This window comes from Pyxicephalus adspersus, chromosome 3, assembly GCF_032062135.1.
Source record: "Pyxicephalus adspersus chromosome 3, UCB_Pads_2.0, whole genome shotgun sequence".
Taxonomy (NCBI): domain Eukaryota; kingdom Metazoa; phylum Chordata; class Amphibia; order Anura; family Pyxicephalidae; genus Pyxicephalus; species Pyxicephalus adspersus.
Window position 1 is genome coordinate 9,911,654 of NC_092860.1, and position 26,914 is coordinate 9,938,567.

The 26,914-nt window shown below is 44.4% G+C and overlaps 1 protein-coding gene across 1 annotated transcript; it reads left to right on the forward strand.

Moving 5' to 3' along the window:
- The first annotated feature begins 1,356 nt into the window (after positions 1–1,356).
- Positions 1,357–22,822, forward strand: LOC140327647 (urotensin-2 receptor-like). Its single transcript, XM_072407021.1, has 2 exons — positions 1,357–2,549; positions 21,029–22,822. Exon 1 carries the CDS (start codon positions 1,400–1,402, stop codon positions 2,483–2,485), a length of 1,086 nt encoding a protein of 361 aa, XP_072263122.1. The 5' UTR covers positions 1,357–1,399; the 3' UTR covers positions 2,486–2,549; positions 21,029–22,822.
- Positions 22,823–26,914: the final 4,092 nt, after the last annotated feature.

The window sequence follows — 26,914 nt, forward strand, 5'->3', positions numbered from 1 at the left end:
CATGGGCTCACAGAAAATGGGCCAATTGGTCCTGGGTGGCAATTAACCCAGAACATGAGTGGTGATGGATACCTGAATAGGTGATTGAGGAAGTCAGGGTGCAGTGGACAACACCAGAGAGATCAAGGTCAGCATTTGCGTGGCACAAGTCCAGTTGAAAGGAGCTTCGCAGGAGCTATGTAAAGCCCATTGCATCCCTAAAAACCCAATTCAGCCTCCTTTTGCCAACAATGCATTTCACCAAAATTGCACAATTTTACCAAAATTTTCCACTATAGGTTTCCCACATTGATAATCATAAACAAATCTGTAAACTTGTTCCGATTAAGTGATGAAGCCACAGGTTGATGATGACAGTAAAAAGTTAAGAATGGCAGCCAGCATACAGTATCAGTGTCATGACAGGTCTTCTTTAAACATTCATATCTGGTCACCCTGGGAAATACTCCCGCCTACATTTCATTTACAGCATGCTGCACTGAGATTTTTTAATTACCGGCAGAATGTACAGCATTGCTTTTAATTATTCATATTGGAGGAAGAACAGAAATGCAGCTGTGAATTTCTCAACACGTGCTAACTAAAAAACAAATACAGATCCAAAGGCATCAAAGCCAAAGAGCAGGTCGGTGTTACGTTTTAATTTGGTTTCAAGTCATTGAACTCAGATAATATTAAAGCCGAAGGCAACCAAGCTCCTTTAATTTTCTTGCCACCTTTTAGCTTCATAATCAATACGATTATAAAAGTCCCTCCTGGCTGAGCTGCCTTCCCTTCCAATAACACGGATTTGTAAGCTCTTGTGGTCAGGATCCTGCCAGGTTTTGTTACAGGATTTTAACCCTTTTCTTTTCCCAAAATTGTGCAGGCAATGAAAAACAGGGAAGAATTAGAGCACAAAGCGATGGAAATGAGTCAAGTGTTGTGTTCAGGTGTGTAAAGCTAAACAAATATATACTAAAAACGTAAAAAATGGTGAAAGCCACAAATGCCAAAAATGAAAAAGTTCCAAAAATATCAAAAAGAAAAAAAGTAACACATAGTGAAATAGGTCAAAGGAAGAGTTGTTGAGGATTTGGACAAGTGTAATGGAAAAAAGGAACAAAAGGGGAAAGGGGGTGGCACTGATGGCAGGAGGTAGGTGGAAAAGATGAGATAAAGGAAAAAACAAAACCAAGTGGTGAAGAGCCAGACACAAAGAAGGGACAAACAATGGATACGTAAAGTAAGAAGACAGGATAGAGAGAGAAGCCAACGTCACAGCCCCCTCGTCCCCTCCCTCTCTTCTTTTCCTCTCTCTCTCTCTCTCTCTCTCTCCTTAGCCATTCCTGACTGATGAGAAGCTTCAGTCTTCTCTACAAGACGGTCCCTTCCCCGGGCCGGCTGTGCTAACACTCTCATGGAGCTCAACTCCTCCGGCCCGGGGAACTTGTCCAGCTTGGACCCCAGGGGCCACAGAACGGAGGAACTGATCATCACGTCCACCTTTGGCACTATCTTGTCTTTGATGTACGTCGCTGGGATGGCAGGCAACGTGTACACCTTGGTGGTTATGTGTCACTCCATGAGGTACGCCGCGTCCATGTACATCTCCATCATCAATCTGGCCCTGGCGGACCTCCTCTACCTGTCCAGCATCCCATTCATCGTCTGCACCTCCTTCGTCAAGGACTGGTACTTTGGAGACATTGGCTGCAGGATACTGCTGAGTCTGGACCTCTTTACAATGCATGCCAGCATCTTCACCCTCACCGTCATGTGCACTGAGAGGTACATGGCCGTCACCAAGCCTCTGGACACCGTCCGGAGGTCCAAAGGCTACAGGAAGTCCATGGTGGTCGCCGTGTGGCTCCTTTCCCTTCTTTTGACGTTGCCCATGATGATCATGATGACGCTGCGAGAGGGCGAGGGCAAAGGGGTGAAGAGGATGTGCGCGCCCACCTGGAGCGAGGACGCCTACAGGACATACTTGACGGTACTTTTCAGCACCAGCATCATGGCCCCGGGACTGGTGATCGGGTACCTCTACACCCGCCTGGCCAGGACCTACCTGGAATCTCAGAGGAACCCCATCAACAAGAAGGAGAATAAGAGGTCCCCCAAGCAGAAGGTGCTCATTATGATCTTCAGCATTGTGTTGGTCTTTTGGGCTTGTTTTTTGCCTTTTTGGATTTGGCAGCTGATCAGGCTGTACGACATGTCCCCCCCGCTCTCCTCCCAAACCCAAAAGTGCATTAACTACCTGGTCACCTGCCTGACCTACAGCAACAGTTGCATAAACCCTTTCCTGTACACCCTGCTCACTAAGAACTACCGGGAGTACCTGAAGAACCGCCACAAAAAGTTCTACAGGTTCACGTCGGCCTTTCGGAAGAGGGGGTCAAGCCTGCAGTGCTCCTCGTGGGGTCGTTCCATGTCCTCCAGCAATCACTATGACTACCCGTCAGAATCCATTGGCATGACGTGTGTCAGGGACATCAAGTGACAGGAAGAGGTCTCAAGTTTGGCATCCGCTAAAAGCTCACCGCAGGAAGGGGGCGCTGATCCTGGTAAGTAACATGAAGAACCAAACTCTTTCATTGATTTCCTCCTTCACATATCATGGCATGAAGCCTTTATTCTTCATCCATGAAGACTTCAATCCCAAAGGGAAAACCTCTGATGATAGGGAACTCCTGACAGCTAATGAGGTTTGCTGCTGCTCATCCAGGAAACCTCTTTATTAAAACAGCCCAAAAAGGTCAAACTTTGCCCCCCGGAAAAACTTTCCAGGCCACACCCCCAGCTATCAGTCATACCAAGCCACATCTATTTTGCATTCTTTATTACTCCATGCACATAGCGGCTTTAACTCCATGCACATAGCGGCTTTAGCATGCAATTGTTTTATTCTATTTCTTATAATTTGATAGGGATGCCTCTAGTCCTCACTACACCCTAGGCAGCTGCCCTGCTGCCTTACCCTTGTACAGAAACGAGATTTGCTTTGACATGGTCACGTTTTTTTCCTCCATGTCAAGGAGCAATTTGTGAGAAAGCAGCAAAATGTGCAATATCTATGCAGCTGCTTCTAGATAATCCTCAAGGTGCATATAGATAAGAGATGACAGCTGAAAGGTCTAAATGTCAAACTATTATGGCACTGGAGCGCTCACTTGTATTAGCTGGATAGGTATATATCAGCCTGGTGACACTTCACTTGTCATTCAAAGGGTACCCACCAACCCAGCAATATTTTGGGTCCAAAAGCTTTGAATTTACTGAAAAAAAATTAACAACAACTAACAAAATTATTCTTTATTGATAACTGATATAAATGTGGTCACTTAAAGCGGGTTACCATAGAATAGTCAGAGACCTTGGATCAATATTTTCACTGAGCACATGATGAATTCTTTAAGTTCTACGCAACGTTAAAATGCGCCGTGCACCAATAATCAGCCAATGGTCTGTGCACAACATAAAGATTTTTCTAAATGATTAATTTTTTTACAACTTGTTTCACTGATTGTTTTCATCTATGGCAGTTTTATTTTCAATTTCACTTTCAGGGTTTCAATTTTCTTTTCCAATCATGCGCATAGGAAAGCTTTACTTGCAGCGGGACAAAAATAAAAATATCCTTCTTGCTTCATCAGCCATCAATGTTAAAGCTGCACTCCAGATAAAAGGCGAAACTGAAATAGCGGCATGTAAAATGATTCCATTGAGCCAGTTTTGTGATGACCGCACAGCTGGGTGACATTGCTATGTACTGCTGCAGCTTTCTGTGTTGTGTGATGAGCTTGGGATTCAGGTCAAGCATGGGTTGCAGGTTCAGGTTAAGGGGTAAACCAGGGGCCAAGTTAAGGGACCTTTAATGCCTTGCCTGACCTTTCCACTGTGCCCAAAATGTGCCAACCCCACACTATAAAAGGTGGGTATAGTTAAAAAAAATGTTGGAGCCATGTAGTAAGAGCTGACAGATTGCACTGGGTCATTTAGGAAACTGTACTTAAATTCTGATTGCTAGCTCTTTGGGCAAATAATATTTTTTATTGGGGAACTCTGTGGCTGATTTGAGGTCATTGGTCCCTTGCAGCTGCCATTGTCCATTGCACACTACAGGGGTTCTCCTAAAATCCCAAGCAGGCCCCTATCTGGGCATAATGTGGCCAGAAAAAGAGGGGAGCTGATGTACCAGTCCCGGCCACATGGGGGTAACTTGCAAGGACAGTCAAGTTATTCCCACCCCCATTGTAATGCACCCTTGTCCCCCAGTGTTGAGGGACAGGAGACTTTTCTCCATGCGGGCTTCTGTTGGTGAAGGGTTATGGTAAAATCTGGAAGCCCCTTTTATTAAGGGGGGATATAATATACAGGGGTACTATATATGACAGTGATATAAATGTACATCAATCACAATGATCTGATGATTGATAAGATGATATAATTGAACTTGACCTCCCATTTGCCTTGAGAGGATGAAGACTGCGTGAGCATTTAACCCATGCAATGTTTGTGGGGGTCATTGTATGGGGAAATTTAGGATTTTCAACTAGCATGTGTCATTATTTTATAATCCTTTGTTTCAATTCATTTTAATTATAAATGCTTTAAGTCCCCGGAACAGACCTATTAGAATCTGGTTGCTGTGCTAGCTACTGTGCCGTGGCTTTGCCGCAACCTGATTGGATGATAGGAGAAACAGACACATTCCTTCATGCCAGATTTTATGAATGAGCTTCGACATATCCCGTTACTCACACTTCCTCCGGCTGTTGCCAATATTCATTCTTCCTTTCACCCAGCCTCAGCCATCTGCAACACTTCTGAATTAAAAAGATTTTTTTTTTTTAAGCGATGATAGACCTCAGGCAGTGAGAAAAATGTGATAAATCACTTTGCTATGCTATGTGAACAATCTATGTTCCTTTAGTAAATCGACCCCAACATCTCAGCCTGACTAGAGATCCAGGGTGACATTTTATTGATGAAAGTTGGAGATTTTGAAGAATAATATACAACGGCTATGTTGTGACATGCCAGGAATGTGCTCATGCATGATGTAAGTAGCTGATGGGTCTACAGATGTTGGGTTGTCTGTAGACATCGGTGTTGACGTTCATTAGGTGGGGAGGAAAACATGGACACTGGTCTTGCTTAAGCGTCGTGGTTTGGTGGACAAGAGAGGAGAGATAGTGACAACTGGCACTTATTATAGTGTAGAATAACCTAACTTCTTCTTGTCCTCTCAGAGAGGTCATATGGTGGTCCAGTACTGGAGCCATAATTTAGGGATTGTCACTTGACCCAACCAAAATCAGCCAAACTTTCATATCCATTGGTAGCCTTGAACTATGTATGGATGCAAAAAGATTTTTTAGCACCAGAGATGAACATCTATGATGGTCTTGGGTGAAAATCTGGCATCTGTAAAGTTATCTCCTGATGTTATCAGGAATGACCATTGTTGGGGCTCAGGACCACTAAATTCCCATCAGGAATGACCATTGTTGTCTCCTAATGGAGAGGACAAAGTGACAAACCTCTAGATCACCCCCCTCTCCCCCTGATGTTCAATATTCTGTCCCACCAGATCACTAAATGACCCTCAGAAATGACCATTGTTGTCTCCTAATGGAGAATACAAAGTGAAGAACATCCAGATCACCCTCTACTAGTCCCCCAATGTTCTTCAGTAATCTATCCCATCAAACCAATACATGACCATCAGGAATGGCCATTGTTGGAGTTCTGTTCCATGATCACCCCTTTCCCCTATTCCTTTGTGGAACAGAACCCTACAGTGCTCAATCCTTTTGCTGGGTCAATCATTTCCAAAGACAATCAAACTCAACACTGCATTTTTTTGGAGTCACAGTGCCACCCAAACTTTGAATAGGTGACAACAGGAAACCATCAACGTCCTAGATGTCTAATTTTGAAAGGTTTACATACAGTATGCATTCTTAGCACCACTCACCTGCCATAGTTACTATGAGTGGGTATTCATAGTTCTTTTAAAACATTTTGGTTTTTAGATGGAGTTGGTCAGCTTCTTGATAAGGTTTTAACTGTTGCCTGAGCCAGTTGTATCCCAAGATATCTGCAACATGCATGGGGGGTGAGACTGGGCAAAAGAGAATGCCTATGAAACGGGAAGGAAGAGAGATAGACCTTTAAATGTTGTGATGTGGAGCTTTTTCAACTTTTCTAACTGACACCCTAACTGCATTCTGAAGTCTCTTCAATGTGCTCTTCAGACTCATGTACCAAACCAGACAGGGAGTGGTGGAGCTTGGTCTTTGCATGTGAGGCTCACTGTCTCAGAGTGAACCCTTCAGTCAAATAATACTCTTCAACCCCTGAGCTTTAGAAGCATCTCACTTTTAACCTAAAGCCCTGTGAGAAGGTGAGGGTTTCAGTATGGGACACTTCCTGATTGGGGTCCCCAGTTTTGTCCAACTGCAAACAACAGGCATGCAAATAGATAAGCAGAACAATGTATGAGTATTTAGGAAAACCGCAAGTTCTTAAGCACGCTTTGGTCATGAAAGGCAGCATGCCAGCAGAGCCATAAACCATATCAAAGTCAAGGTCATCATGGACCTACCAGGAAAACAGAGGTTGGGTTCCAGTTAAGATCAGAATACTTTTATGCTCTGGCAGCTCACTGGTTTATGCGCTTCACCGGAAGTGGTCTTGGTGATGTCACTCATTTCTATTGTTTGAATAGGCTGTGTTCTAATAAATATAAAGCGTCTCGGTGATGTCCCCCGTCTCTAGTGATGAGATTGGCTGCGTTCTCATGACTATGAAGCGTCTCGGTGATGTCACTGGTCTCTAGTGATTGGATTGGCTGTGTTCTCATTATTATGAAGTGCTTATGTGATGTCACCAGTCTCTAGTGATCAGATTGGCTGTGTTCTCATGAATATAAAGCATCTCGGTGATGTCACCGGTCTCAAAATTATGAAGTCTTTTGTGATGTCACTACTCCTAATGATCAGATTGGCTGCATGTTCATAAATATGAAACATCTCAGTGATGTCACTGGTCTCTAGTGATCAGATTGGCTGTGTTCAGGTGAGGGCCAAAGAGAACAAAGGAGATGGTTGGGAAAAGAGGAAACAAGAGTGGGAAGAAAGGATGGAGAGGGAGAAGTGAGCGATAGGAGGTAGAGGTAAGGGCAAAGAGATCAGATGATGTGATAAGAGGACTAAATGGATGGAGGAAAGAGAGAGGAGTTATGGGGGAGAAAGGTGAGGGCGGAAGAGGACATGATGCAGGAAAAAAAAGGGAAGGAAATCAGTGTTAGAAAGGAGTATAGGTAGTGTGGGACAGAAAAGGAAGGAGCTGAATGAGGAGGGAGGGGAGCAGAGAAGAAGTGGGAAGAAAGGGCAGAAGAATTGAAAAGGGGAGATGAGTGAGCAGGGGAGGTCAGGGGTGAAGGAGTAGAGAGGAGTAGGGGATAGAACATACAGGTGCAGAGGAGATTATGGGGAAAGTCAAAAAGAAGGACTGGGAAGGAGAGACAAGAGAGTAGGGGAGAAGAGTTAAAGATAAGGGCAGAAGAGAACAAAAGAGATGATGGGGAAAGAAGAAAGGAAGAAGAGTGGAAATGAGAGGGAGAAGCGAGGGATAAAGGCTTAGAAGAACAGAGGAGATGATGGGAGAAGAGGAAAATAAGGACGGAGGAAAGGAGGGAGAAAGAGAAATGTGGGAGAGGAGAAGAGGAAGAGAGTTGGGCAGAGAAAGGTGAGAAGGAATGGGCAAGATAAGGGGATAGGAAAAAGCACTGGTAGTTAAAAGGGTAAGATAAGTGGGCAAAATAGGTCAGAAGAGAGGAAGTAGAGAGGAGTAGGGCACATGAATTAAGGTGCAAAGGATTAAATGAGAAAAGTTGGGGGACAGGAAAGAGGGGAGAGACAGGAGAAGGGAGAGGAGTTAAAGATGAAAGTAGAAGAGAACAAAGGATTTGATGGGAAACAGGGAAAAAAGGGGGGACCAGGGAGAGTGGGGTGGAAAGGTGAAGATGAGGGCAGAAGAGAACAGAGGAGATAATAGGGAAAGAGGAAATTACACGGAGGGGAAAAAGGGAGAGGAGTGAGAGGAGGAGGGAGAAAGGAGTGGGCCCACAAAGGTGAGGGCATAAAAGAACAGAAGAGATAATAGGGAAGGAGGAGAACAAATGGGATGGAAATGAAGGAGAGAAAGGAGTGGGGAGAGGAGGGAGAGAAGAATGGGACTAAGAAGGGTGAGAAGAAAGGAGCACAGAGAGGAGAGATGAAAAGGAGGGGAGAGAAGGGGCAGAAGAAAGGAAGAGGGGAGATGAATGGGCAAGAAAGGGCAGAATTGAGGGAGTAGAGTGAAAAAGAGAGGAAGTAGAGATGCAGAGGATATGATAAGGAAACGAAGGGGGCAAAAAAGTAGAGGGACATGAGTAGGGAAGAGGTGTTAAAGACAAGAACAAAAGAGAACAAAGGAGGTGATATAAGGGGGAATAATGAAGTGAAGAGAGAGAAGTGAGGGATAGAAGATAGATCTAGGGGCAAAGGAGAACAGAGGAAATGCTGGAGAAAGTATAAAAGAAGTGGGATTAGGGAAAAATGAGTGGTTGGGTAAAGGTAAGGGAGAGAAGAGTAGAACAGTGAACTGTGAGAAGAAATAGGTGGAGAAAGAAGATACAAGAAATAGAAAAGGCAAAGAGATAAGGGAATAACATAGAAGATAAGTATAAGAGAGAAGAGCAGAGAAGGGAGATTGATGAGAAGTTCAGTAACTTTTAAAGAACAATAATCAGGGAACAAAACTTCCCAGTTGCATTTTATGAGCTCCCAGCTTCCATTGTCCCCCTATGGCAGAGCAGACACTTTGTATTTCTCTAACCCTCAGAATTCCATCTCAGGAACATTTGTGCAATGCAGCTGAGGTCAGTTTTTGCTGTCAGGGGACACACAGGAATATAATGCAATATGTCATTCACCAGTATTGAAGAATTGCTGATTTTTCACCTTTGTATCAGTGCAAATATTACCATATGTAGCTATGACTTTACACACCGCCAGCAATCTCATGCTTCATCTAGATGAAAGATTTTCCATTCACAATCAATATCCTTACCCTGTGGTAGAGAAAGATTAGAAATAAGGAGGAAGGAGGCAGGGCAGTGACACAGATTAAGAAATTCAATCATATAATACTGCAGAGGAGAGTGAGAAACAAATTGACATACATTACTACTTGCAAACTCAGAAAATTTTATCTGGCTCTTCAAAAAAAAATGAACATGCAAGTTATGATCTAATTATACAATTATCATCATCAAACTGCATATGAGCACAATTATGATCATTTGGATAAAGAGGATTTCTTTTAATGTGCCATTGGTGATGTTTTATTGGTATCACTTGCAATTGGGCAGATTTGTGGTGCATTGGTTTAGCACGCAATCTTTTGATACAAGTAAAGGAAAGCCTATGATGCCATCAAGTCAATGATCTACACAACGAAGCCAATGACCAGTACACCTCTATCGGCTTGTTGGAAGCCAACATATGATTGAGCTCAGCTGTTTCCAGAGAAGGGTCCATTAATACTCCATCATAGAAAGACATTTGTGCATTTCTAACCTTGTGGTCACAGTTTGGTGAAAGCTTTTTTCTGTTCTTGCTTGACTGTACCCTGTGTACAAAGCCAGCTCCATACGTGGGGTAACCAGCTACAGAGGAACGCAAATGACCTGCACAAAGCCCTGACCTCAACCCTACTGTACATCTTTGGAGGAATTGGAATGGTGAGCCATATTTCATGCAACATCAGAATCTGACCCCACAAATGGCCACAAACACTCTCCAAAATCTGGAGCCTTCTAAGAAGAATGGAAGATATCATAGCCACAAATGGGAAGCCATCTTCATATGAATGGCCATAGTTTTGGAATCGGATGTCCAACAATTTCCTTTAGGTATGACTGTCAGGTATTCACAAAATGTGTGAGGGCAACAACCTTTAAGGAAGAGACAATCTCACCTGGAGGTGACCTCAATCTGTAGGATGTCGGTCTTTTACTGGTGCATTCTATGTAGTGTTTTCCATCGGATGTCATTGATTTGAGAGTACCATCCGTGGGTGAGGAACATCATTCACCTTCAAAACTTAATGTGCGATGTCAAATAATGACTGATAAATGTGCCCAATTCTATTTATTTTATAATATGTGGGATAACCAATTAAATTGTATTACGGTATATAGAACTAAGAATCCCCTTATGGTGGGGCTACTATCCCAGGGTACCCAAAGGACATTTTCTTTACCTACCTTACTCATTTTTCCTCTGACCTCTTCTCTCCAACACTCCAGGTTGTGGGCAGGTCTATGGTGTACTCTTGCCCAGGGCAGGGCTAACAGTCCTATATTATAAATAATGGTACCAGGCTTGCACCTGCCGCACAGACCAGCTTAGAGAGGAGGTGTCAGCAGCCAAGGGGCACCCAAGACGTAGCCTTGTATTGGACCCTTAAAGTGAAGCTACCCCTGCAAGGGCTAACTGCTTATTGTTGCCTGGGGTACCCAAGAGGACATTTACCCATCTCATTCCTTTTTAATTTGCCTTGCGGTGAGGATACCCCTGCATGTTCTAACTGCTTTTGTGGGCAGGCTCATGGCATTCCCATGTGTGGGGCAGGATTACTGGTCCTGCATTAAAGAGGATAAAGACAAGCTTGCAACCGCAGCACAGAGCACCTTAGGGAAGAGATGGCAGGAACCAAGGGGCACCCTAGACATAGCCTTGTAAGTAACCCTTAACACTCAAAGTTCTGGGCAGGCCTATGGTATCCTCATATCCAGTCCTGGATTGTAGATCATGACATCAGACCTGCAATTGCAGCATAGAGAGGAGGCTGCAGGGGACCAGGAGCACCCCGGACGTAGTCTAGTATCCCAAGGGCGAGGCTACCCCTCCACTGCAAGATTTCCTTTTTTACCTTTTAGGGTTTTAAGGAAAAGAGAAGCCAGGTGAGTGGACACAGTAAAACTAATATCAATAATTGCTGGCCTGTAAGAGAAGCAATATAGCATGAGCCGTATATGGGGAGCCAATGACCTCCATGCAGACCTAGACAACCTGCAGCCATTGTAGGACCATAAACAAGGACTTCTCTTCACTGTCTGCCATATTTATTTTAGATTGTCGTATTTATGAGATCAGTAACATAAGAGCTTGTTTCCATTTTTTATATCGGTTACGCTTTATAAATCTTATGGTGCCGGGAAGATGTTTTAATGTTTTTTTATAGCACAGAAAATTGTTACCAAACACAAAGCGACTGCTGACATCTGCAGCTCTGTACAGCAATAAAATATCATTCACCGGAACATTGGACTACCCAGGGCTCCTCGCTACTGTGCTGAAACCTGGATAGATTCTTTTTAAACTTGTATGATAAAATTATTTCCATGGTCTATTGCATGGAGGGGTTTTAGAGTACATGTTGGCAGGACTGCAGCCTCTCGCCTCATCTCGGGGTCATTATAGGCAAAGTTGAACTAGGTTGTCCAATAGAGCGCCACCTGCTGAATAGGAGGATGTACTTTAGATAGAAAAAGGAATAATACCTTGTACGGCCAGCCAAAACTACATAGGCAACAGGGTTATCCCATCTCTTACCCGACACCTTAGTCCAGGGAGTACCTGGTGACTCTGGATGATACCTGAGCAAGGATGGTACCAGCAAGGGCATGGTAGATCTCTGCAAAAAGGCCATTTATGGCTCCTCCACAGGAAACATTGGTTTCCTGTGACTTTGTCTAGGCTAGGATGAATTAATCAGTCTGCTGCGAGTTTATTTAATTGTTTTATCGCAGTCTAGGAAGTATATGTGACCTTAAATGATCTCTGGGCAAAGATGGAGTTGTCCTTCAGGAGCAGATGGAAGCAATGGCAGGAAGAGTTCAGTATTAATGACCTTAAGTGTCAATCCCGTGCAGATGTGCAATTTAAATACAAGACCTCCATTGTTTTTATCACCCACCAGAGATATAAATTGCCTTTCACTTCCAGCGCATATTCAGCCGCAATCCTTTTCTTACACTTCAATTTTACATCTTGTCTGGCAGCCAGAAAATGTTCCCATGATGGAAATGAGGGCCAGCTCTGAAATACGCTGAAAGGATTTTTATGGGGGCAGTAAATATAGACATCTCAGCGTTTTCTCTGTCCCGCTGGGCGCCCTTTTCCCGATCGATATTAAAACTAATAGGATTTTACGCTTTTTCAACTTTTCTTCATCTCGCTTAGTGCAAGGAAATGTCTGACTCTCAGGTGTCAATCACAGCAGATGACTGACAGCTACAGACACTGCGGGACTCGTGGTTGACGTTTTATGATTTCAATACATCCCAATATGGCCCATTTATGAGGCAGCCAATAAAAGGTTAAAGGAGAACTGTTATTTTGGTCTAGCACTGATTGGAAATAATCATTGGAGGTTGTACAGCAATCGTCACCAGCATCAATGCTGCATCTGTACTTCATCCACCATGGTGCACATATAGATCACCTTGTGTCCTGAAGATGAGATTTTCCTGGTAATAGGATTGGGGGGGTAAGGTCGACTCCTGCAAATTTCATTTAACTCCACTCACAAGCAGGATAAGGGTATCTTTAGGTTCTGGAATGGCTATTTGTCACCATCAATCATTTATAGGTAGAGGGGTTTAAGGGGATTGTAGGGTATAATATCTCATGAAAAACCAATACCCAATTAGGAATGACTCCATTTACCCCTGTAGTTCTCTAATGTTTTACAATACACTGACCAGCACAAACATTAGGCACCTGCTTAATATTGTGTAGGTCCCCTTTGTGACCCATCCAGACATGGACTCCACAAGACCTCGGAAGGTGTCCTGTGGTATCCAGTTCCAAGATAGTGACTGTTGATCCAGGGAACATCCGATTGCCTCATGGAATTAGGAAGGAATTTCATTCCCCTGTTAAAGCAATTTGTACCAGGGTTTTTTTTTGTCTTCCTCTGTACCAACTATGTCCATAGGGTTTTATATTTGGGATATGTTTATTTCCCTACTGGGTGAACTTGATAGACTCATGTCTTTTTTCAACCTAACCTACTATGTAACTATGTAAGATGGAAGAAGTAGATGCTTTGGGTCACACTGCCTCCACCAGCCTACCTCCTTCCCATAATGCATCCTGGTGCCTCCACTATCCTGTTTCCTTCCCATAAGCCACCCTGATACCTCCACCAACCTGCCTCCTTCCTATAAGCCACCATGCTGCCTCCATCAATCTCCCTTCTTCCAGTAAGGCACCCAGTTGCCATCTCTTCCCCAGGTAAATGACACACCTGGCCATCTACATGATCCAAGAGAAAACGCCATTTACCAGGCCACCTTCTTCAATTGCTCCATGGTCTAGTTCTGATCCTCATGTGCCAATTGTAGGGGCTTTCAATGGTGGGCAAGGGGTCAGCGTGGGCACTCTGGGTGCTCTGAGGCTACACAGAACATTGTGATGCACTGTGAGTGTTCCAACAACTTTCTATCATACATTTTTCAGCAATTTGGGGTCCAGTAGCTCTTTTCTGTGATCACACCAGATGAGCTAAACTCTCCACCCATCAGTAAGTCTTTGGCACCCCTCACTGTGTCACTGGTTGTCCTTCTTTGGACCACTTCTGGTAGGTACTAACTATTGCCATTTTCCCCACCAGTCATCAATTTGCCTGATGATACTAGCCTGCTCCTGGGACCTTCAAAATGCAAGGTCCCTTCAAGTTGGAATGGCCTATGATCACCACCAACCATTGACCAGATCCTACTTTTATTGGGTGTAAGGGGATTGTAAAGCATGATACCCCCATGGAAAACCAATACCCAATCAGGAATAATGCCACTTACCCCTTTAGTTCACTAACTTTTTAAATACATGTCATGTTGTCCTTCTTTTAACTTCCCTTGGTAGGTACTTTCCACTGCATTCCAGGAGCAACCCTTAAGATCTGACATTTTAGAGATGCTCTAACCCATCATCCAACTGTCACAACTTGCCCTGTTGGCTGGGTTTAAAATTTATGTCAATCTAAGATTGATATATATCTATATTTAGATGGTAATGTAGGGAATGGATAATTTGGGATGTCCTCTGGAGAGGAGGTGTGGAGGTCTAAGTGCTCTCCAAAACCTTTAAAAATATTGCCAAAAAACGATCAGCATTTTATTTTCCCAAATAAGTTCTTCCACCTTGCATTAGACTTTATTTGTCCCTTTAAAGGCCAAAATGGCTGAAAATAGCGAAACCTCAATAAGAACCTGGACATCGAATGAAAGAGAACGTTCAGGAACCTCAATTTGGTTTTCAAAGAGGAAGATCAAAGAAAGATTTTCCCATAAGAGTAGTGTAAAAGCATGAAAAGTACATATTTTAGCATAAAAAGATCACACGGGTTTTTTTGTTTGTTTGATCAAATTGGATAAAATATGAAATCATTTGGTGACAGAACCCATCTCTCCATCCCACAGCCTTACAATGTTCCCAAATGGCTCTACAGGTAGAGAATGAGCGGAATGGAACAATTCCATGTCAGATAAAATCTGATCAGATTGGTTGAGAAATAAAACCAGATTTGGAAATTTGTAATTTTTTAATGAGCTGTATTTTACCAAAGTGTGGCTCAGCCAATCCAGCCAATGACAGCTTTCACAGCCTTGGTATACCTGTCAATGATAGGTATATGTCAGATCTGACCTTGCATTGCTCAACTTTTAAATTCCAATCTAAGGTCCGATACGAGTCGAACTTATCACAACCACTTTGTCTCACCGTTATAAATTTAGGGATTTGCATCTCTCCCATGTTGCCCAAAAAGCCTCATGAAATGACCCCTTGCACCTCTGGACACATTTTCACCCCCGTTTTTTTGGAATGGACAACCCCTTCAGGAGCAGAATCCATTTGTGGGCCATTTTCCTTTAAAAACAGCACATACAATGAACAATCAGCTGAGATGTTACCATTACACAGTAAGAGGTCACCGGCCTTTAACAAAGGGAGAGAAATGTGAGAAGTCCATTATCACCTTCCGATGGAATCGCATATGAATGGCTCGCACTTCAGTGGGTGACGCAGCTCAGGGAATGCTTCTTCCATACTGATTACCATCGCGATGATTATCAGCGGCACATTCAACTTTTATTTCCCCTAAAGAATCATTGAAGTATTTTATATTTAATTCTTGCGGGGTGGAGCGGTTGTGTGCTGGTATCTACAGACCAGAAACAGGCAGGAATCTGCAGCTTATATATTTCAGCTTCGAAATTGCTTACAAGAATATCCCCCTCCCCTTCCTTTTTTAATTAGAAGTTACCCCATAAAGAATTAATATCAAAATAAAAAAATACTTATTAATGTTGGCCTTTTTGTCTGCAGTCCACAGCGGTGTACGATTTAATGACCCAGAAAGAAGCGCCTTCACCTAACTGCTCCATCTTCCGGCTGCAATTAGAGCGCAGGTAATGGGTCTGCCGAATAGCTTCATCAAGATAATTAATTAATCTCCATTGTTAGGACTGCGCTATATTTGTTGGCTCATTAAAACCGCAATTTTTACAGAAGAGAAATAAAGCTGAGAAGTACAAAAGGCCGAACGATTAGACCGCAGCGCAATGCGCATTTGTGGTCACCTGCGGCCCTTATGCAGGTTACAGGGTTAATGGATTCCAAAAGAATTGCCCTGTTGGAGAATATCATCATTATAGGCCGCCTCACTGCAAATATTTAACCTCCAGTTTTAGGAAATGGCTCCTATGGATTCCCAACTATTTCCAAAAAGGGCAGAGGCTCTTATAGGGGACATGTTGGAAAAAGAGTCAGGTGAACTCTGCCCTGCGGGGCAATAAAGGGCCCAGGTGGGTAAATTATATCGGAAACACTACAGGGCCACATATAGGAGATGTGAGCTGTCATGTGCAGGAAAGCGGAGGAGCTTGGAAGCATTAAATTAATTTTATCTTTTTTTATCTGTAGTCATTAGGCCCCTAGGGGCCCTCCGAATTAATGGGCCCAGTTGCAACTGCGAGTGACGGCTAGGAATAATACCTTGTAGAGTGCCCCCTAGATCCCTAAAAAAATTGTATTTATTACCTAATAAATTCTTTCTTTTTTTAGCTTTTGTAATGCTGCATTAAAAACCCAGAAGGCGGTGTAAGAGGGACGGGTGCACTTTGGCATTCACGCCTTGGGTGCTGGGGACCCTTCCCAGGCTTTGCCGAGACCAATATAAATAAAAGGTGTGAATGATCACTTCAACCATGTAAAAAGCACCTGCAAGTGAATGAGCATTCAAAGTAAACAGGAGTTTCTTTTTTACATTATTGAATGATTGGCACGAATATTTACGCATTTTTGTTTGAATGGTAATTCCTCATTCTTGTAGAAAATGTACCCAAACGTTTCAGAATGCTGATGGAAATATGAGATTACACAGATGAACCCTTTGTCTTGAGTTACTCCTGAATGATATCAGTGCACCCCCTGCTTTGTGAGGTGCCTAGGCACTGCTGTGCTGTGGCCCCATGGCTGTGTATCACCTATTGCTGAGATCTCAGGCACTGCTGCCTCTTCTAGACTGAGATTTGGTGATGTCAGTGCTGTGCTGTTCATTGTTCTCCTTGCTGGAGGCTTTGACATGAGGAAGCAAAGCCCTGCTGATATCAAGATATATGCTGATACCTCCATATGGAGACACAGTGCAGAACAAGGAATGATCACGCAATAATGGGATGATCAGCTGCAAGGAGGCCACATGCAAATCCAGAGACTAGTCCTTTGCCCCCTGTCATTTGTTTCCAATTCCTGGGACTGATAAAACGCTCCTCCTGCCTGCAGCAGACTGATGACATCATCAAAGTCACCAGACTTGAGTTCAAGGTCAGCTTTTAAATGCTTTTTTGTTGCTGTATATGGTGTCCAAAATTGATTCTTGCAGCTTGAAAAGTTACTGACAGGTCCACTTTAAACCTGCACAGCTTGGGAGCTCTGTAATTGCTTTCTTCTGTGGGACAGGGCGGGGGAGGCGATAGAACTCATGAAATATTCACAAAGCTCCCCGTCGTCAGGAAAAGAGTCACTTAAAACAGCATTTCATATAAGCCAGCAGATTGGTCCCAGTGAACACATAAAAAGAGGGGATGATGACTAACCTGGGACCCTGGGACTAATAATAGGAATGGCGGCAGCAAATTTAAGAGGGACTCCATATAGGCAGCAAGAAAAAGCACCTATGCCAAATTGTTGTGGCTCTTCCACATGCACACCTGTAATAGGGAATAAAATTACATTTTATATCTAGAGGATCACAAGAGGTTTATTTATAAAGCAGAGAATGTGACATTCACCTAACATTCTCTACTGGAGATTGAATCACCACCATTGAAAACATGTGGACCTGGAAGATTCTCCATCAAATGTTTGCTGAATGTCAACAACCACGGCTCCTTCAAAGCAACCTGCTAATCCTGCAGTAACATGCACTTACTGGGGTGACAACGCTTTGTTGTATCTATGGAGGGTTGTCACCACGCAGTCACACCTAGGGACTAGTAAGCAGCAATTTTATGTTTTGGGTTTTGTTATTGTTTTTGGCACCAGGTTCTCGGTGGCCGTGAGTGTTCATCCAGCCCAGCACAGACAAACTATACAGGAGTCTTTCTTAACCAGGCTTCCTCTAGAGCAGAGGTCAGCAAACTTTTTGGACTACTAGGCCAATTCAGGAGGTCAAGAAGGCACAATAGGCCAGAAGAAACAAGGAGTCCAAGGAAAGTTTTTTTCCAACCGTGACTGCAAGCGGGCAGCCTCAGTCTTCCGCTCATCCGCGGTGTAGTCTCTGTACGTGTGCACGTGCTTGGCATCGAAATGCCCCTTGAGATTTGACCGATTGAAAGTTCTGTTGGTGTCGTTGCACACTAAACACAGGGCTTTGTTGCCGCGTTGGAGGAAGAATAATTTGTTAGTCCATTTGGGGTTGAAGGCACAACATTCGAGGTCAACCTTCTGGAGACTGGTAGCTGGGTGTTGCTTCTGCTCTGTAGGCAAAGTAATTGGGGTTACTGTGCGGGAACTCAATGATATCGCGGGAACTCACAATAACCCAACAATTCAATTAGGCTGGATCCAACAATAAATAGCTAGGGGGGCTTTAGGCCAGACTGGAATACTGGCTAGGCCCTAAGGCCCGAGTTTGCCTACCTCTGCTCTAGAGGTTGCAAGGGGTTCCGTGGGCCATGAGCAAAATCTGTCCCTCATATATGGAACAGCTGACATTGATGACCTTTAAGGGGACATTCTTCTCAATGGCCACCAATGTAAGGAAAATTGTGACAAACAATGTAAGCTGCATTCTTCCCAATGGCCACAATGGTAGAGGACATTCTTCCCAGAGACCATCAATGTACCGGTAATTACCAATCTTCACAATGGCCACCAGTGTAAAGAGCATTCTTCATAATGGCCACTGACGTAAGAAAAAATCTTCACAATGGCCACCATTGTAAGAAACATTCCTACCAATGGCCACCAATGTAAGGAATTGGTTCTATTGGCCACCAAAGTAGGGGACATTCTTCCTAGGGGCCACCAATTTAATTAACATTCTTCACAATGGCCACCAATGTATGGAGAATTTTTCCCACAGACTGTTAAGGTAAGAAGTATTCTTCACAATGGTGACCAACTTAAGGTACATTCTTCCCTATGACTAGCAGAAAAAGCAGCATTCTTCACAATGGTCACCAGTGTATGGAGCATTTTTCCATTGACCACCAATGTAATGGAATATTTATCCCAATTGCCACCAATGTAAGGAGCGTTCTTCCCAATGACCACCAACCAATGTAATGGGTATTCTTCTCAAAGTCCACCATGCTAAATATTCTGTAGATACTTTAATAAATGGAGTTCCTTCATATGGGAAAGGCTGCTATTCCATATGCACAATGTTCACTTAGCACAGTTTACAGCATTGGATTCCACCAGGAAATATTTCCTTCCAAAATTGTCTGACTTTGGAGCTTGAACTTCCGGGTGATCCAATGGCTTTGGTCCTTTGCAGTTCTCATTCCACTTTTCTGTTCTTCGCTCGTTCATTGACGGCTCTTCAAGGAACTACAATTTCTTCCATTTAAAGTGACATGCTGACAATTTTTATTGCACCATTAATATCACGTCACCTTCTCTCACTGTAATAACCCCAGACCTCATCACATTGAGCTGACGGACCCCCTGCAGACGTCGCAATGTTCCTTGTGCAGTTTTTGACACAATATCAGATTACAGGTTGGGACAGCAATCAAGTTAAAGACTCTGCTGTGCTGGCAATATTAAATCGTGGGCTGAATTGTCTGCGCTGATGGTGGAGAGGAATTTCAGGTTTACCAATGACAGGGGCAGAAAAGCTGGTGTATTTGGGGGCCTTAAGTGTGGGCAGCATTACAAGTGTAACAAGAAACATTTTTTATTCCCTTTGCTGAATGTTAAACCCTACAAATTATTCTTAACCATCATGGTACCCGTTCATGCAAACTTCACTTTCACTTCACTCGAAGAACAAGGCCACCCGAGTATCTTCACATCCCCAGTATGGGCTGTGGTCCCAACCGACCACCCCCTAAGGGCTCTTTCATACCTCATAGGTACATAGGGTGCAAACCTGCATAGGTGTGGGTTGATATTGGGTGCATAGCAAACCGCTGGTGTGTGCATGGGACTAGCAAACTGTACCACAGATAAAGAAGTTTGGCCATGGCTGCGGGTGCAGTTGTAGCTGTGGCGCAGTTCTTCCTCCAGAGTAGGAAAAACTGCAACTGCACACTTTTTTTCTGGAAATACACTGCAGCTGTGTGTAACCACATGCACAATATGATTCCCAACTGCTCTTATTCAATGGGCGTGATTGGGGCTGCGGTTGAGACTGCAACAGAACGCTGTAGTCAACCATGAGTCTATGGACCTAAGTATTATACCTGCATGCCACAAAATTACTGCAATGTGCATTAGTGTGTAGCAACATAGCTCAATGCCCATAAATTGAAACATAGCAGTGACACATTACCATGCAGTGCAGTGAATCACAAAAATAATGCATGGCTGTGTTTTGGTCTGGTGCTGCCGTAACACAATGTGCATTACCATAAAAAAATGCCCAAATGGTAATGCAATGTACTGCAAATTGCAAACCTTGGCCAAGTCACAGGGACACCGGGGCTAAGGACAGAAGCAGAACATGCGGCGGGGGTCATCACTAGACTTGAAGATTCCTTGGACAGTTCATCCAGTGATCAAATATTCCCTGCAATGCGCCAGGACATTGAGGTGTGTCGGCCATTGTTGCAGGGTGTTTTTGCTGCCTCTTTCCAATTTAATAATCTCATCATCCTCTTTTTTTTTTCAATCTCATTATTATTCTCTATAGGGAACCCATTGCAATGAACTGATCAGCAGCACTGCACAGTTCCGGGAGTAGCATGTAACATTAAATTTCCTGCGTTGGGTCCCAGCACAGATCGGCATGAAAAGCTGACTGCACATTTCTGCTTAAATACATCAGAACGCAAGGCAACCTGCTAAATACCTGATCTACATATCGGGAATTGCTTTATATGCCAAATGATTCGCAATTGTGTTTTGGGATTCACCCGGAGATTCACTGGACAGATCAGCCTCACCACAAATCAAGGACCTCCCACAGCCTGTAATTGGATTGTGGAGGAACAGCAGATGACTATTATACCCCCCCCCCCCCACATGTTACCATAACCCTAATACTAACTATAAACTCCTTATAGTGAACCCATCATCTCATTTGTGCTCTTGATAGGCCCAGGAAAAGTTAACCTACCTGCCCCCTTTACTTACCTTTCCCAAGCTCTGGGCTCCCTGGGTACAAGTTACTGGGGTGACCCCGTCGGGGGTCTGCTATATTTTTGTCCCCTTATAATACCATTTTTCTTTTCCCTCTCTTATTGCAGTGCGATCACCTGGATGCTCTTCGCCTTCAAGAGAACCCGTCACCTACCTCATTTCAGGGACAACAGACAAGGAAGTGAAACGCGTTGGCGGAGGACAGCTTTGCACAATGACGTTTATAATGAATGTGGGGCACAAAATGCCCAGAAATCCTCCGCCCGGTTCCACAACATTCTGCAATAGACTTTTTTTTGACGCTTTGGAATGTAAACAGACACAAATGCTTTAGGCAGGAGTGATGGTCAATTCGGGGACATTGCTGCTTTGGGGTGCGCATGTTAAGGATATCACAATGCTATAGGTGGGGACTACAACTTCCTCCCCTCCCACCTGGACATAGCTGATGTGATGCACATTCAAAGTCTGACATTTCGGGAGGGTATGGCCAAGGGTATTGGCTGTTGAACTTTTGGAGACTTGGAATGTCTTGGGGTTCAAGGTTACTTCCTGTGCCATTTTTAGCCCCATTGTGGAAAATTCACTCTAGTTCCTGTCCTGGAGAAAAAACAGGAAACAAGAGGAAATTGCACCAAAGGGAGGGGAATTGCACTTTTGTACAGTTGTCACTATGACAGGTGTCCCCAATTTTGGTTTCCCAAATAAATAAACAGATCTCCCCAGCGGAGGCACTATAAAAAAAACCACGAGAGTGTCTAACCCTCTCTGACCAAAAACTTTAAATTACTGGATTCCCGTGTGCGCATCCCTAAACCCCTCCCTCATTAAATCAAACCTGGCTTTGCCCATGCAGTGATCATTGCTGCCACAAGGGGGAGAGAGTTCAGTTGACATTAATTTACTCCCACTGGAGCGGTGAAGGGAACCTGAGCATGTGAAGCTGCATGGGCAACATCCAGACTCATCTTATAGTGTCATTATCTCATAGAAGTTCAGAATTATCTACAGTTCCTCAGGGGAGCGTGACACTGTTGATAGGTGTAAAAAAGCTGCTAATTTGCATGTTTTTAAGGGGTAAAACCTGGGTGGGGGAGCCCTGAATTTAAACCTTGGTAGTATTTCTGACTGTATTAATGCATGGTGGAGCTCTAAAGCAGTTCCCAGGTGGGTCAGCAAAAATGGAGATGAAGAATCAGAGCACCAAGCCATAGGGACTGTAGGGTTCGGATATCAATCTGACACGTTTCGGGGTTCATGCACAAATCCCCCTTCATCAGGGCCGGGGTTCATTGTGTGAAGCAGTTGGTAAGTCATGGGTTTTAGTCCTCTCAGTAAAATGAATGCCATAAAAACCAGAATGCCATAGAGAGGACCTGTCACTGCACAATACTATCATAGCCCCCTGTGATAGTAATAATAAAAAAAAATAATATATTTGAATAAAATTAATTTATTATAATATAGTCATATCAGATATAAATGACAAATGGATAACTTATACGCATGCCAAGGTGAGACACATATTCCTATGGTCATTGGTTAATTTTAGATAACTCCAATCTGATGAGTTGTGAAGATATTTAGAGCACCACCTATGGGCAGTATTGGGTGTTGCAGTTTCTTGCCATTTCACAGGTGCACTTTACGTTACAGGTACCCTATAGGACCAGCGCCCTGCTGTTGGGCATCTTGTCAGCTAATCCGCTATGCAGAATCACATTTATTAGGGATCTCACTTTTATTATTTTAAAATATTGTATATAAAGATTCTTAACTATTATAGAATTGCTTATTTAAAGACAGATTTTTAAAGAAATGTTTATTCCTGATATGTGTGCCATGTGACCTGCCCATTGTTATGGGACCCAACCACTTAGAAAATTTAATTAAAAAATGTATTAAAAAAAAGATCTGGTGTCTTTATTCTAAAGAACATAGGAAAGTATAGACTGCATCTATGGATAGAGTTCTGTGATGGCGCCCCTCGGGGGAGGGTCCATGACTCCCTGCACTCACAATATGTTCACAGTTTTTTTAAAGACTGGTGGTGAAAAAGTAGTACTGCGGGGGGAAGTGCCAGAGACAAGGCAAGAGTTACAAGCCAACAGAGAGGTCCAGAGAGATGCACTCACCTGCATCTATCCTAATATAAAAAAATACAGATTTTTCAGTGTTTGATACCTCTTGGTATTTCCCAAAGAAGCCCGTTTGGTACAGAAAAATTTCTGCCCTACTATAAAAAAAACAGATTCTTAACTGTTTGATACCTGTTCCTATTTACCAAAGAAACCATTTGGTACAGGTGCATTTTTGCCTGAATAAGTAAAAGATGAGTGGTAGATGCAGGGGAAGGTGTGGCACGATCTGCCCCATCTGGCAGGGAGCATACTCCCCGGGACTCCACCACTGTAGGACAGCAGCAGCAGCAGCAAACTGTTGGAGGCAGCAGCACAAGTTGTCAAACAGGTCTGAGATGTGTGCGGAGCACCAGTACGCTGGTAGATGTATTGAGAGGGCGGAATACAATCATACAGCCACGTCATGTGGAGAGTATTGTGGACTGGGTCTCAGGGGCCTCAAGTGCATCAGGCTCTTCTTCTGCAGCAGCAGCAGCAACCAGCCCAGCCGTGACAGGAGCAAAGACAGGAGTTAGCGTGGCTAATATTCCTGTACCTACCAATGACTCTCCCTTGTTGTTTGACGAACAGCCTGAGGATCTGTCAGTGCAAATTTCAGAGCAGGAGGCAGACTTTGAGACCTTTGGAGAGTGTAGTCAGCACTTGCTGGGCGAGGGTTCTGGATCAGTGGCTGCATTTGCAGAGGTTGGCTTAAATGAAAATGAGGATGATGATGACTGTGATGTCACCTGGGTGGCCTTACATAGCTCAGTGGGTGGTAGTCTGCAATTACAGCACCTGGTACCCCCAGAGAGAGGTGTGGTGGGAAAGCATGGGCCACCCCAGTCCTTTCCTCCTCCTCCTGCATTCCATCTACCGTCAACCCCTCTCTTTTCATCACTCCTCCTGAAAGGCCAGGAGCGGAGGACACTGTGGTTAAGCGTGCACGCCACTACGGCTCCCCCAAGCACACGCGTTGCCAGGCAGTGCTGAAACTGGTGTCCTTGGGGGAGAAAAGTCACACTGCCAGAGAACTCTTGTCCACTTTGCACAGAGAGGTTGAGGCTTGGCTGACGCCCTCCCAGCTCACAACAGGCAATATAGTGTGCCACAACGGGGCAAACCTTGTGGCCATGCTGCACATGGGCTGCATAACACATGTGCCCTGCTTTGTGCACGTACTGAACCTGGTGGTGCAGAAGTTCCTCCCCACGTACCCAGGACTACAGCACTTACTGAGACAGGCTCGCTCCATCTGCAGTCATGTCCGTTGATCCCATACTGCCACCGCGGCGCTTAGCAAGATCCAGCACCCAGAGAGGCTGCCACCGCATAGATTCATTTGTGACACTTGTAACTAGATAGAACTCCACCTTGCACATGCTCCAGCGTCTGTGTGAGTAAAAGCTAGCCATCCACCATTACTTGGTCAGCGTGGTGCATGGAGGCAGCGGAGCCCTTGGTACAGCCACACAACTGAGCTATTTTACCAATGACCAGTTGCTGCAGATGGAGACGCTGTGCAAGGCACGGGCCCCCTTTGAGCAGGCCACGTTGTGAGTAAGGAGCAGTCAGGCTGGAACAAAGTCATACCTATCATCTTTCTGCTTGATAATACCGTGTGGGTCGATGGAAAATGGCGATGGGAGAGGAAGGGAAGAAATGGGGGAGGAGGATGAGCGTGTCATTACACTCCATTGCGCACAGCCAGCATCAGGAGGAGCAAGAAGAGACATTGGCCAGCATCAGGAGTTTCAAGAGGAGGAAGATGATTATGATGTTGATGATGAGGGTTTCTACCCAACCCGGATCAAGAGAAAGAAATGGTGGCTCACCTGAGCAGAATACTATGCGACAGGCTGTGTGAGGAGTTCTGCGTACCACATTCCACACAGGGAGCTCAGGCAGGCACTGCTTCCACCGTATCATCCTGTAGCGGCAGCAGTAGCAGTAATGGCAGCAGGCCGCACACATCAAAAAGTCATGACTGTCGCCAGAAAATGCCAATTGCCTCACCTTTTTGAAAATGAATGAAAGGTGGGTTACTAACAACTATTATATACCTACTGCAGATGTCACTGATTGACTGACACAAGGACTCACTAGGCCAACCATGATGCCTCTGTGAACCCACACTGCTCCTATGCTGAGTCTGTGGCTGCCTATCACCAACACCCTGTCAGCTTAGCCTGTCTCGGTTGATTTTTTCCGCTAGTTATCCCAAAGTCCAGGGGTGGCATTCATCGCCAATGTCATGCTTTTCATTGTGCCAGCTAGTAATATACTTTACATTTCTGCTGTTTCCGGGAGGCCAACAAACTGCAGATGAAAACCCCCAGTACTGGCACACTGATAGGTACCATTTCCTTTGCCTAATTTTTCAGGTAAGTATTGTAAGATTGAGGGTTGGCATTCATGTCATCCACTTAATGATGCAAACTAGCAATATCGCCTACCTTCCTACTGCTTCCGGCACCACAGACCACAGCAACAGCGCTGGGTGGCACACACAGCAACAACACTTCTGGGTGGCATTGACGATGGACTACACCCAGCTCTAGATGCCAGTTACTAATGTGGTCCCTGCTCCGTCTCAGGGCCCACCGCCTCCTCCTGCTGCTGCCGCCTGTCAGTACTCCATTCACTAAAATTGTACACTTCTAGGTGGCATTGATGATGCACTACACCCAGCTGTAGATGCCAGTTACCAATACTGTCCCTGCTCCTTCTCAGGGCCCCCCGCCTCCTCCTCCTGCTGTTGCTTCCGCTTGTCAGTACTCCATGCACAAAAATTGTTTTACACACTTCTGGGTAGCATTGACGATGCACTACACCCAGCAATCAGTGACTCTTACCAATGCGGTCTCTCTGGTGATACCTAACCAGAGACCACACTGCTACTGCTCTCGCTGACCCACGCTCCATCTCTGGTCCTCCATCCTTTTTCCTAATATCACCGGACTACTGGTCCACAACTTTATGGGTAGCATTCCTAACACATGCCATCCAGGTCATGATGCCCGCTAGCAATGTGGTCTCCTGCTGTTTTGGCGGCAGAGACTGTTGCTAGTGGGTTGAGTTCACCCTTTCTCAATGTCCTGTCCATGTTTATGCTGCCTTCTCTACGCTGTCCATCACGCAAAAATCCTATTTGCCTGATGTCACTTTGCCTGCCATTTTCTTTCCCTTGTAGCCTCCGTTATCCTACACACACCTAGCAAATTTGGTGGTTCTAACATGCATAGGGGCTTTGCTATTAATGTTTAAATTTGGCCATTGACTTTAATGGAATTCACGAAATCGGTTCACCAAAATTTCACGGACCCAGCGGAAGTTTGAGGAAATTATCGCGAGACTGTCAGAGGCCTTCTCGCTCATCCCTAATAGGAGCTGGATTTTGATTCAATAACATACAGTATGATTGTCTATGTATGTGCGATCATCTAATGTCTTGTGTCTGTGGGCAGATTAGGATAGATTAGATTAGACCCTTCCAGAGTCTACAGTCCCTTCCAAAGGCTAAAGCCACCTTTTGAGGACTACAGCACCCCTCTAAAGAATAACGACCCACTCTAAAAACTACAGAACCCCCTTTAAAGACTACAGCCCCCTCTGAAGACTGCGGACCTCCTATAAAGACTAAAGGCCCCCTCTGAAGACTGCAGACCCCTATGTACCCCCCTTCAAAGGTCCACAGCCCCTCTCTAATGACTACTGCCCCTTGTAAAGACTAAGGCCCTTTTCTCAAATCTACAGCCACCCTGAAGACTACAGCCTGATCTGAAGGCTCAGATTGGCACAGCCCCCCTCTAACAGGAGTTGCTCATTTTATATTAGTATGCTGGCTTTTTAATAATAATAGCAGGGTCAGTG